The following is a 12,468-nucleotide window of genomic DNA, read 5'->3' on the forward strand; positions in this document are numbered from 1 at the left end:
GATTGTATCGGGTAGATTGTATCGGGTAGATTGTATCAGGTAGATTGTAAAGGGTAGATTGTATCAGGTAGATTGTATCAGGTAGATTGTATCATCTGAATCAGCTCATGCAGCCTCTATTACTTGGAGGCACAAGCAGTAATGTTGGGGGCACTTAAGAGAGTCAGGATGGTCGTGGCGCATAAGTCAAATGCAATATTGGCGCTCATATCTAGAGGAAGAGGATATAAGAGCAGGAATGTGAAGTTGAGGCTTTCAAAGGTAGCAGTGAGGCCTCACTTGGAGAACGGGGTACAGTTTTGGGATCCTTATTTAAGAAAGGAACTAGAATGGTTCCTGGAATGAAGGGATAAGCATATGAGGAACGTTTAATGGTTCCTGAAGTTCAGAAGAATAAGGGGGGAAGCCTCATAGAAGCATTTTGAATGTTGATAGGCCTGGACAGAGTCGATGTGGCAAAATTGTTTCCCCAGTAGGGGAGTCAAGGACAAGAGGGCACAACTTCAGGATGGAAGGGTGCCCATTTAAAATAGAGATGAGGAGCAATTTTTTTTGCCAGAGAGTGGTGAATCTCTGACCATGGAATTGCTGCTATGGACAGCTGTGGAGGCTAAATTGTTGGGTATATTTAAGGCACAGATTGATAGATATCTGTATAGTCAGAGTATCAAGGGTTATGGGGAGAAAGCCCAGAGGAGTGGGGCTGTGGGGAAAAATAGATCAGTTAATAATGGAATAGTGGTGTAGAGTGGATGGGCCGAATGGCTTGCTCCTGGTCCTACATTTTATGGTCTTTTCCTACCTCAGCACCCCATTTTCTGCACCATTCACATTTCTCATGAATTAATGTTGAGAAACCAATTGATTTTGGTTTTAGAGTAAATTCAGTGACTCTGCCTGCACGACCCTCCAGGGTAGGAAATTCCAAAGGTGAAGTCCTGGTCTCTGTCCCAAATACCTCAGCTCTTATTCTGTGAGTGTATGTGGGTGTTAGGTTAATTGGTGTATTTGGGGGCCACGGGCTTGTGGGCCACTTGTTACTGTGCCCTACGTCTAAATTTAAACAGTTTTATGTTGTACGTTTCAGAGGTAATCATCTTCTTCTGAAGTTGAGATTACAGGCCTAGAACATGCGGGTACCCATAGCTACTCCTTTGATTTGGAGGGAATGACATGAGTTAAAGGAGAAGTTGTTTAGAGTGAGGACAAGTTCTGTCAGGTGGAGAAGGGTAGTGGTAGAGGGTGACTGGTTGGGTCTCTGGCCCAAAAAGAAGCGAAGTGCTTTAAGACCTCCTGTATTTCGAATGGAAGTATAAAGGGATTGGACATCCATCGTGAAGATGAGGCGGACTGGTTCGGGGAATCTGAAGTCATTGAAAAGATGGCGAGCATGTGAGGTATTGCATATGTAGATAGGGAGGGCTTGGACCACAGAACCTGTGTGGAATTTTGAGTTATCATTTAGTGCTTTATAAAAACATAAATACATTGCATTCAATGGTTTCCCCATTATATATTCCACTGGTTATACCCTCAAAAGCTGCTTTCAGGTGGCCAGAATACCCCGATATAAAGCCACCTATTGTACCCGAATGCGGCTGTCGAGAGACCAGCTGAAAGCAAAAAACCCGGCCCTGAGGAGGACTCACTCAACCCTCCTCGGGAAGGTATATTCTCTGCTTCCGAGCAGTCCCCCGAGGCTGCTAGGGGGTGGGCTGGTGATGTTGCGGTGTCGTCAGCCTGAGACGCTTTGGCGCGATTTTTGAAAAAGTGGAGAGTGTGCAGGCTCGGCATTACTGGTACGGTCACATTTTTCAGTACGTAAGAGGCATTTCTCTTCTCTGCTTCGGGCCTCGCCATCATCCTGCATTCCTTTCTGCTTCAGCCTCGACGCGCTGTTAATGACGTCGCGACAGCGGGCAGGACTACAGCCCCAGTCGACAGGAGCAGGTGTTTGCTCCGAGACACCTCTGCTACAGCCGGCCCTTTCAGGTCAGAACAGCGCCTTCAGCGCTGCCACCTGACCGTCGATTGAAACACATCCGCAGCCGCTTCTGCAGGCGCATTCTCAGAGCGATTGCACCTGAAAGCGGCTATAGTCTTATAGATCAGTCAAACATGTTCTCTTTTATGAAATCATACAAATTCTGTTTAATAATTTTATTCTTTCCTCCCAGTGGCCACCCATTTCAATTCCCCACCCCATTCCCATGCCGACATGTCTGTCCATGGTCTCATCCACTGCCAGACTGAGACCATGTGTAAATTGGAGGAACAATAGCTCATATTCCATCTGGGCACCCTCTAACCGGATGGCATTAACATCGACTTCTCTGGTTTCTGTTAGTTTACCCTACATCCTGACTCTTCTTCCCCTATCCTTATTTCTCCTATCCTCTAGCTCTGTGTCTCTCTTTCTCTTTCCCTCTGTCTCCTTTCTTCCAGCTCTGCATTCACAAGGCCAATCCCCTCCCCTGATCAATTCTCACTTTTCCTCTCCTGTCTATGTACAATTATGGCCTTTTGTCCGGTGGCCTGTGATCCTGGCCCTTTCTTCCCTACTCCCCCAGCCTTTTCATTTGGGCACCAGCCTGATTTTTGGACATACCTTGTTGAAGGGCTGAGGCCCAAAACGTTGGTTCTATATCTTTACCTCCTATGGCTGCTCCGAGACCAGCTGAGATCTCCCAGCAATTTTGTGCTTTTATCAACATTACAGCGTCTGAAGACTTTCATGTTTCATTCTAGGACTTCTGTCCCCTTCATGAAAGCCATAATTACGGTTTGTAGAGCATTTTTTTGCGAGTCCAGAACACCTTTTAGTCTACTAAAGTATTTCTGAAGTGTAGATCGTGTAGAAATGTGGGTAAACTCTGCAAGTAAATACAACTCCACAAACAGAAATATGACAATGACCAGAGGATTTGCATTGGTGACGTTGGTTGAGGGGTAACGGGAAAAAAATTCTAGTAAGTTTTGTTTAACTTAAAGTGTTGCTATTTAATAACATGGCCAAAACTTGAGTCCCCCACCATTGGTGTACCAGGCTCATCACTGATCAACTAGACTGCTGCTTCAACGTCCTTTATCGACAAATACACCCTTGTGATCCATCAACATTTCTTTGACACACCACACAAACTCACTCTAATAACACTATTTCAAATGAAAATATGGGAGATACATTGGCATCTTTGGCTAACGTTTTATCCATCAACTGAATTATGAAACTCTTGTTAGACTACACTTGAAATATTGTACTCAGTTCTGCTCACCTCATTACAGGAAGGATGTGGAAGCCACGGAGAGGGTACAAGGATATTGCCTGGATTGGAGAATGTGTCCCATGAGACAAGGTTAACAGAGTTAGGGCTTTTCTCTTTGGAGAAAAGAAGGATAAGAGGCGACTTAATAGAGGTCTGCAAGATTATGAGAGGCATAGATCGGGTGAACAGCCCAGCACCTTTTTTCCAGGGCAAGAGTAGCAAACACCAGAGGATCTTTGTACAAGCTGAGGGGAGGAAAGTTTGGGGGGAATTCAGCGGCAAGTCTTTTACACAGAGAGTAGTTATCAGGACATATAAAAGATTTTTAGACAAGCACATGGATACAAGAAAAATAGAGGGTTATGGGTGTGAAGTAGAGAAGGTTTAGTTTGTTGAGTATGTTTGAGTAGCATCTCTACTTCCTCGGGAGTTTGTGGAGGTTGGGTATGACACTGAAAACCCGGACAAATTTCTGCAGATGTGTGGTGGAATGTGTGTTGTCTGGCTGCATCATGATCCGGTGTGGTCCTTGAATGTAAAGACCTGCAATAGGAGTGGACACGGCCAAGGACAACACCCTCCCCACCATTGAGAACATCTATGGGAACGCTGCTGTTGGAGAGCAGCAGCCATCATCCAGGGTCCACATCACCCAGCGCACGCTCTGTTCTCACTGCTACCATTAGGAAAGAGGTCAAGGTGCCACAAGACTTGCACGAACAGGTTTAGGAACAGCTGCCACCCTTCCACCATCAGACTCCTCAATGACAAACTCAATCAGGGATTCGTTTCAAGATTTATTTCTGCACTTTACTGATTAAAAAAAAATTCTCTCTGCATTGCTGTTTGCTTATGCCGTTCCTTTTGCAACACCAATAAATGATAATTCTGCCTCGCCCGCAGAAAAAGGATCTCAGGGTCCTGCATGTACTCTGACCGTAAATCTGAAATCTGAGATTTCTATCAGTCGGCACCAAATCGTGGGCTGAAAGGCCTGTACTCTGCTATAATGATCTATGAATCATATCAAATTATCTTATGGTGATCACAAAGCTGAGCGCAAAGTGGCTGCTGTATATCCTCCAATGAGACAACGTTTCAACAAGAACTTCACTGGCTGTTAAATGCTGTGAGACATTCTGAGGCTGTGAAGGAGTTCTATGACTTTATTCAATGTGGTATGCGACGTGGCATATTCCCAAAGTTTAGCAAAGCCTGTGATGCAGGGAATTCCATTTCTGGGTTTTTCCAATACATCTCTACGGAGGGACAGTTTCCGTTTGAGGTGTTCCGATAACATTGAAGTATATTTGAGTTTCAGCACAAGATTTATTGCAATTCACTTTTTCCAAACACCGCAAGGCCAGTGTACCAGAGATTTTTGCAGATGCGGGGATTCACTTGGAGTCAAATTGGAGTGCAGCGGGTGAGAACAAGTTCTGTACAACCTGAGTGATGGAGACTATATGCAAAACACTGCAATTGCTGGAATCCTGAAACCTGTGTTGAAAACATTGCTCATACTCTGGAGATTAGGCACCAGTTGTGGAATGAGAAACACAATTAGCGTGGCAAGCGAGGAGTGAGTTCTGGTCTGACATGTTAACTCTTCAAACTGCTGCCTGAAGGACATTTGTGGCATTTACTTGAAGGCTGCCGATGCTCTTATTTCGCAACCTTTCAAACCTGCGGCAATCTTGACTGAAATTGGAGCGCACACATTCATGTGTGGATTCGGTTCCTTGTGAGCTTTGATTCCCTGAGGGAGAAACCTTTTATTAAAAAAAAAGGTTGACACAGTTAGCACCATGCTAGCACAGTGACAGCAACTTGGGCTCGAATCCGCGGCTGTCTGCGAGGAGTTTGCATGTTCTCCCTGTGTCTGAGTGGGTTTTCTCTGGATATTCCTGTTTCCACCCACGCTTCAAAGACATACGGAGCAGGTAGATCAATTGGTCACATGGTAGATGTACTTGGGCAGCATGGTCTCATGGGGGCCAGAAGGATGTATTAACTATTAAAAGTAAATTTGAAAACTTGGAAGACAAAATACTGCCTTTTAGAAAAAACATGTCAGAATCAAGAAATACATGATCTTCCTGTTCCGATAGTCACAAGATACTGAAAATATTCAAGCAGGCCCTGATTTCTTGTTAATTTCGCCATTTCCTTCATCTCAGCATCTCTCAACTCCATGAATGGCTAAGGAAGAAGCCACACAGAACATGCTTGCCAGCAACCTTTCATGTCATGATGTGCAAGAAACTAGAAATTAAAATTCTTCCTGCAGGGCAATGAGGTCATCCACATTCCATCTCCTTGCCAGAGACACCACTCAACCATGTAAGCCTGCCGTGGAGAAATTGTGCAGGCATTTGCTACGAATTGTGCATGCATTTGCTACACGCACATCACTGGATCTTTCAAGATCCAGGCAGAACAACTGAACGCAACTCTGTGCAGTAGGATCGCGATGAACCCAGTTTGCTTTTGTCTCTCCATGGGCTCATGCATTGCCAAACCAAGGCTGCCCATAAATTGGAGGAATACCGTATATTCAGTTTGTGCACTCTCCAACCAAATGACATTGATTTCTCCAATTTCCGTTGAACCCCTCCCGAGTCTCTCTCTTTCCCTATCCCTCTGTCTCCTTTCCTTCAGCTCCCCACCCCTTCTCCTATCAGACAGCTACCCATCTTGGCCCTTTCCATCACTTCTCAGCGTTAAATTTAATATTTAAAAAATTTAGACCTACAGCACAGTAACAGGCCCTTTCGTCTCACCAGCCCATGCCGCCCAATTACACCCAATTAACTTACAACACTTGGTACATTTTTTTGAACGGTGAGGGGAAACCGGATCCCTCAGGGATAACCCACACAGACACAGGGAGAATGTATAAACTCCTTTCAGACGCTGCCAGTTTTGAACACCGGCCCTGATTGCTGGGGCTGTAATAGTGTTGCGCTAACCCCTACGTTAACCATTCTCCTCTACCCTCTTACTTGTTAACCTGTGCTCCTCCCTCATCCCTTCTTCCCTCCCCTCCCCTCCCCCCCCCGCCTTTTGATTCAGGCACCTGCCTGCTTTTTGCTCACACCTTGACGAAGGGCCGCTGAGTTTGTCCAGCACATTTGTGTATTGCAAGAAACATTTCATCTTTTATTTTGCAATCATGCTTTTCAAATGGGGCCATCAAACCATAGAAGATTATAGAGCAGAAACAGGTCCTTTGGCCAAACTATTATTGACCCGCACCCAAACCATAGCCCTCCATACCCCTCCCATCCACGTAACTATCTACATTTTTCTTAAATGTTGAAATCAAGTCTGCATTCACCAACTTAGCTGGCAGCTTCTTCTACACTCCCACCACTCTCTGTGCGAAAAAGTACCCCCTCATATTCCCTTAAACATTTCACCATTCATCCTTAACCCATGCCCTCTAGTTCTTGTCTTACCTCACACCAGTTATATTTGCTCTATTTTATAGCTCGCTGACATTTTTTTGTACTAAAATGCTAAAAAAATATTCTTACCAAATTCGTTTTCCATCGCTATGGGTCCAGACTTGGGAGTTTCACCATTTTTTAAGCAGTTGTGGATATAGGCTGCTTTCCATTTTGCATACTTCCTGTGTTGAATGTTCTAATGTGGAAGGAATAAGAATAATAAATTCATTAAAAGAAGTCTTCAAACTGCACGGAAATTAAATGAGTAAGATCTGCCACTTATTTAAGAGGGTTCCATTCCCATTAAAAGGGATTTTATAATTTTTTTTTTAAGTATTTAGCCTGAACATGTACAAGTGCCAGATGCAAACTCTACACAATGTATTTCTCATACAATTACAGACCAGGATAAATCTGTGACAGGAAATTACTTAATGTGTTAATCACTTTTTACCTTTTTAAGATCCCCGCCATTGAATCACTAGCGGATCCATTTCCCCACTCAGCCCCACTGCATGGCCTTCTCCCCATAACCTTTGATGACCTGACTAATCAAGAACCTATCAATCTCTGTCTTAAATACACCTGATGACCTGGCCTCCACAACTGCCTGCGGCAAAAATAATTTCACAGATTTACAACCCTCTGGCACCTCCCCTGTGGCCAGTGACTTTTTAAATATTTCTGTCAACACTCCCACTCTATGTCACTAACCTCCCTCAGGGTCCGAGGGAATATTTTGTCAGGACCCAAAAATTTATCCATCTTGATCTTTTTCAATATAGCCAATACTACCTCCTCATTAATTCTTATATTATCCATGAGCTCCCGACCATATTTCTTCACTTCATCTGGCTCAATATTCTTTTCCTTAGTGAATACTGAAGAAAAAAATCATTTAAAATTTCTCCCATCTCCTCTGGCTTCTCACAGAGCCTACCCCACCATCCCCCACCCCATCTTCAAGGGGTCCAATTTTATCCCTCACTATTCTTTTATTTTTAATGTATAGAAACCCTTTGGATTTATTTTTGCTTTGCCTGCCAAAGCAGCTTCATATCTCCTTTTAGCCTAATTTCTTTCTTAAGATTTTTTTAAATATACACCCATTATATTCCTCAAGCAATTCACCTATTCCCTGCTGTTTATACCTGTTGTACACATCCCTTTTCCTCACAACTAAGTTCCCAATATCTTGAAAACTAAGGCTCCCTACAGTTTCTAACCTTTCCTTTAATCCTCACGGGGATACAGACTTTGTGCTCTCAAAATTTCTCCTTTGAATATCCTCCATTTATCTGCCACATCCCTCCCTGAAAATATCTTATCCCAATGCACACCATCCAAATCTTTTCTCATCTCCTTGAAATTTGCTTTCTTCCAATCAAGAATCTCCACCTTTCGCCCATCTCTATTCTCTTCCATTACTAACCTAAAACTAATTGTATTGTGATCACTGGACACAAACTGTTCCCCAACACAAACCTCTGTCACCTGACCTATCTCGTTCCCTAATAGGAGATCCAATACTGCCCCCACTTGAGTCAGTTTTTCTACGTACTCATTAAGAAAACTTTCCTGAACCCACTTAACAAACTCTACCCCATCCAGCCTTCTTACTGTATGGGCGTCCCAGTTAATGTTGAAATCTCCCACAACTACCACCTTATGTTTATTACACGTATACACAATCTCCTTACAAATTTGCTCCTCTAATTCCCTCAGCCAATTTGATGGTCTATAATACACTCCCACTAATGTTTTCATGATTCTGCCATTCCTCATTTCTACCAAAATAGCCTCGCTGGACAATCCCTCCAAACCCTCCTGCCACAGCACTGCTGTAATGTTCTCTCTAATAAGCAATGCACCTCCTCCACCTTTTATCCCCCCTGTTCCATCATGCCTAAATCAATGGAACCCTGGAATATTTAACTGCCAAACATGCCCTTCCTGCAACCAAGTTTCACTGACGGACACAATATCATATTTCCATGTGGCCGTCTGTGCCTTAAGCTCATCCTCCTTATTTACAATGCTCCTTGCATTAAAATATATGCACTTAAGAGAATGTTCTCCACATATACTCCTTTGGTTACCATATACTTTTACCTCTTTCCTTTCTTTATTCATTTTTACATACTCTTTCCTCCCTTCTTTCCAACCTAGCTGTTCTTTCTCCCTAATCTCTGTACTCTCATTCTGATTCCCACCCCCCTGCCAAACTAGTTTAAACCCTCCCCAACAGCTCTAGCAAACCTGCCCACCAGGATATTGGTTCCCCTCCAGTTCAAGTGCAACCTGTCCCTTTCGTACAGGTCAGACTTTCCCCAGAAGAGATCCCAATGATCCAGAAATCTAAACCCCTGCCCCCTGCACCAGCTCCTGAGCCCCACATTCATCCTCCACAACGTCCTATTTCTACCCTCACTAGCGTGTGGCACAGGCAGCAAATCCCGAGATGTCCCCCCTTGAGGTCCTGCTTCTCAATTTCTTTCCTAACTCTATATAATCCTTCTTCAGGACCTCATCCCCACTTCTAACTATGACCTTGGTGCCCATATGGACCACGACTTCTGGCTACTCGCCCTCCCCCTCCAGAATGTTGTGGACTCGATCAGACACATCCCTGACTCTGGCACCTGGGAGGCGACATACCAACCAGGAGCCCCGATCTCGTCCAGCAAACCTCCTATCTGTTCCCCTAACCAGTGAGTCCCCAACTACAAGAGCCCTTCTCTTTTCCCCCTTCCCTTCTGAGCCAAGGGTCCAGCCCCTGTGCCAGAGACCTGACCACTGTGACTTGTCTCCCTCAGATCGTCCCCCTCAACAGGATCCAAAGCAGTATACTTGTTGAGGGGAATGGCTGCAGGGGTACTCTGCCCTGCCTGTCTCCTCCCTTTTCCTTTCACCCAGTTCCCTGACTCCTGTCTGCTGGGGGGGTAGGGGGGGGTGACTGCCTCCCTGTAACTCCTATCTATCACTGCCTCTCCCTCCCTTATGATCCACAGTTCATTCAGCTGCAACTCAGTCCCCTAACACAGTCTTCCAGGAGTTGCAACTGGATGCACCTTTTGCAGGTGTAGTCATCAGGAACATAGAACATAGGAAGTAGGTACAGGAGTAGGCCAAAAATGGCCCATCGAGCCTGCTCCGCCATTCAATGCGATCATGGCTGATCTAATTTATGACCCACCTCCACCTACCTGCCTTCTCCCCATATCCCCTAATTCCTCTATTATGTAAAAATCAGTGAACATCTGTGCTGTTCCTGACATCCCACATCCCACAACCGGAGCATAGCTGCCTCCACCACCTGTCTCTTAAATTAGAGTAATTAAAGATAAACTCAAAACAGACTTACCAAACCTTACCTCACAGGGAGTTCTTCTTCAGCCTCTGCTTGTCGAAGCCTCTTGAGCCAAAGCCTCAGTGCCCCCACTCCTTCCCTGATCCACTCACTCCCTGGCCGCTCCTTTATCTTACCCTCCTTTTATTGGCCCTCTACCAATTGATTACTGCCTCCCACAATTCAACTCCCAGCTGTCTTTCTTTTCAACTACTCACCGATCACTCGCTTCTCCCACTCGGTCTCCCACCCTCCAAAACGTATAGGATTGTAGGTTAATTTGGGCGTAATTAGATGGCGCATGTTTAAATGGGCGGGATTGGATTCTACCATAGAACCATCGAACATTACAGCACTGAAACAGGTCCCTTTGCTGTTTGTGTGTGCTCAACTATTATTCTGCCTTGTCCCAGTGACCTGCACCCAAACCAGAGCCCTTCATACCTGTCCCATCTATGGCCCTTCAAGTTTGTGCCAAAAGGTGCAGTTATAAAAAAACTCAAAATTTAAATGCCTGAGAAACCAAGTAACAGAACAAGAGCAAAGTCATTTCAATTGTTTTGAACTGAATTGTTTACTGTCGCGTTAAGTACTCTAAGGTTGTTTACTGTCACATGTACCAAGATATAGTGAAAAGCTTTGTTCTCTGTGTGTTATCCAGACAAGTCAAATCATACTTAAGTAAAGCAACTAATGACATTGTACAATGCACTCATAGACCAGTTTTTTACCTGCTGCAAATGAACAAGTACCTCATTAAAAAAAACTACAATAGTCCACTAAAATTCAATTAAAAAGAGCCAATAAATACACATGATAGATAGGTAAATATTCATTCATCCTTGTACAAAATAAAAACTGACTTCCAATAGTGCAGACAGTCCTTGGTGTTGGAGAAGTCCGTGATTAATGGAAAAAAGAAAGCCGATCAATAAATATATACATTTTAAAATTTAAACATAAAGCATAGTAACAGGCCATTTCGGACCACCCAATTTACACCCCATTAACCTACACGTTTTGAATGGAGGGAGGAAACTAGAACCAAAGTGCAGGTTAAGCTGTTACAGCAAGTTAAGCAGATCAGGGTGTAGTGGTACAGGGTAGAGAGAAAAATACAGTTAAAGCTGTGTAAGGGCATCTTCTTTTGCCAATGTGGAGTCCATCAAAGCATCTGATAATAGCAGGAAAGAACTTGTCCTCCTTGAATCTGAAGGTTTGTGCTTAACAAGGTCACACATCTTCTCCTTGATGAAAGGGATATGTCAGTGATCGGTTCATAATCTCCACCACCTCCTCCTGCCGCCTTATGTGGGCTATTTGTACCTCTTAGTGCTTTGGCCATCATGCACTGGAATGCCAAGGTGTGTACCGTTACTTCCCCTACAAATTCAATGTAAATGGGAAGAAGTTATCAGCGAAATTAAAAGGAGAGATATGAGAAGAGGTGACTAATACTGTTGTCAAAGAAATGGGTTTCAAGTTTTAAAAATTGTACCGCAAATTGGAGGGGGGATGGGTTTACGTAAAGAGCTGGATATACAACCTCCTGGGTGGAATGGTTAGGGTAGTAGTTAGCACAATGCCAGTGACCCGGGTTCAAATTCAGCGATGTCTGCAAGGAATTTGCACGTTCTCTCCGTGATTGTGTGAATTTCCACCGGGCGTTCCGGTTTCCTCCCATATTCCAAAGACATTTGGGGTTAGTCGGCTAATTGGCTATATTGGTACATTTGGGCAGCCTCATGGGTCAGAAGGGCCTGTTACCATGCTGTGCCTCAAAATTAGAAAAATCATTGAACAATTTTCAGAAATTAGAAAAAGTTAGGAGATAAGGAAATCTTAGAGAGACATCATCAGCTGTACGGTTGAAGGAAGGTTCAGAGACCGGTTGGATAAAGGCCCAATGAGAGTGGAACACTGAATGTAGAATTTTGAGTTTGAAGCAATGCAAGGGAGAGAACATTCGAGATTCTCATTTGTACAAAGCAATATTCATTTATTATTTTTTTTAATAGAGAAAATACTGGTCCTGCATATGTATTGTTTCTCTGTAATGTCTGGTTGTGTGTTTTGCACTGAGGACCGGAGAACGCTGTTTCGTCAGGTTATACTTGGACAATCAAATGACAATAAATTTGACTTGATTCTGCTTGTAATTGTTGCAAGATGAGGTCTTGTGCAGAAATTTGGATGGGCTGAAGCTCATGAAGGCTGGAAGATGAGAGGCCAGCCAGACAAGCAAAATAGTCTCATTTAGATGTGGCACAGAAATTGAAGAAGATTTGAACTGTTAACGGGTTGGGTATGAACAGAAAAGAAAGGGCTAACAGGAAGAGAGTAGCTTCAGGAAGGAGAATAACACCAACGGACCGAGTCAACGATTTGGAGATAATCGAGA

The 12,468-nt window shown here is 44.0% G+C and overlaps 1 protein-coding gene across 1 annotated transcript in view; it reads right to left on the minus strand.

Annotated features, from left to right (window-relative positions):
• The window catches only part of vta1 (vesicle (multivesicular body) trafficking 1), a 174,908-nt gene that overhangs the window by 90,819 nt on the left and 71,621 nt on the right, over positions 1-12,468 (minus strand). Inside the window, exon 7 of the mRNA XM_069936110.1 lies at positions 6,806-6,914. Coding sequence (XP_069792211.1) covers positions 6,806-6,914 — 109 coding nt within the window. The remainder of the gene's footprint in view (positions 1-6,805; positions 6,915-12,468) is intronic.

Source organism: Narcine bancroftii, chromosome 4 (genome assembly GCF_036971445.1).
Source record: "Narcine bancroftii isolate sNarBan1 chromosome 4, sNarBan1.hap1, whole genome shotgun sequence".
In the NCBI taxonomy this organism is placed as follows: domain Eukaryota; kingdom Metazoa; phylum Chordata; class Chondrichthyes; order Torpediniformes; family Narcinidae; genus Narcine; species Narcine bancroftii.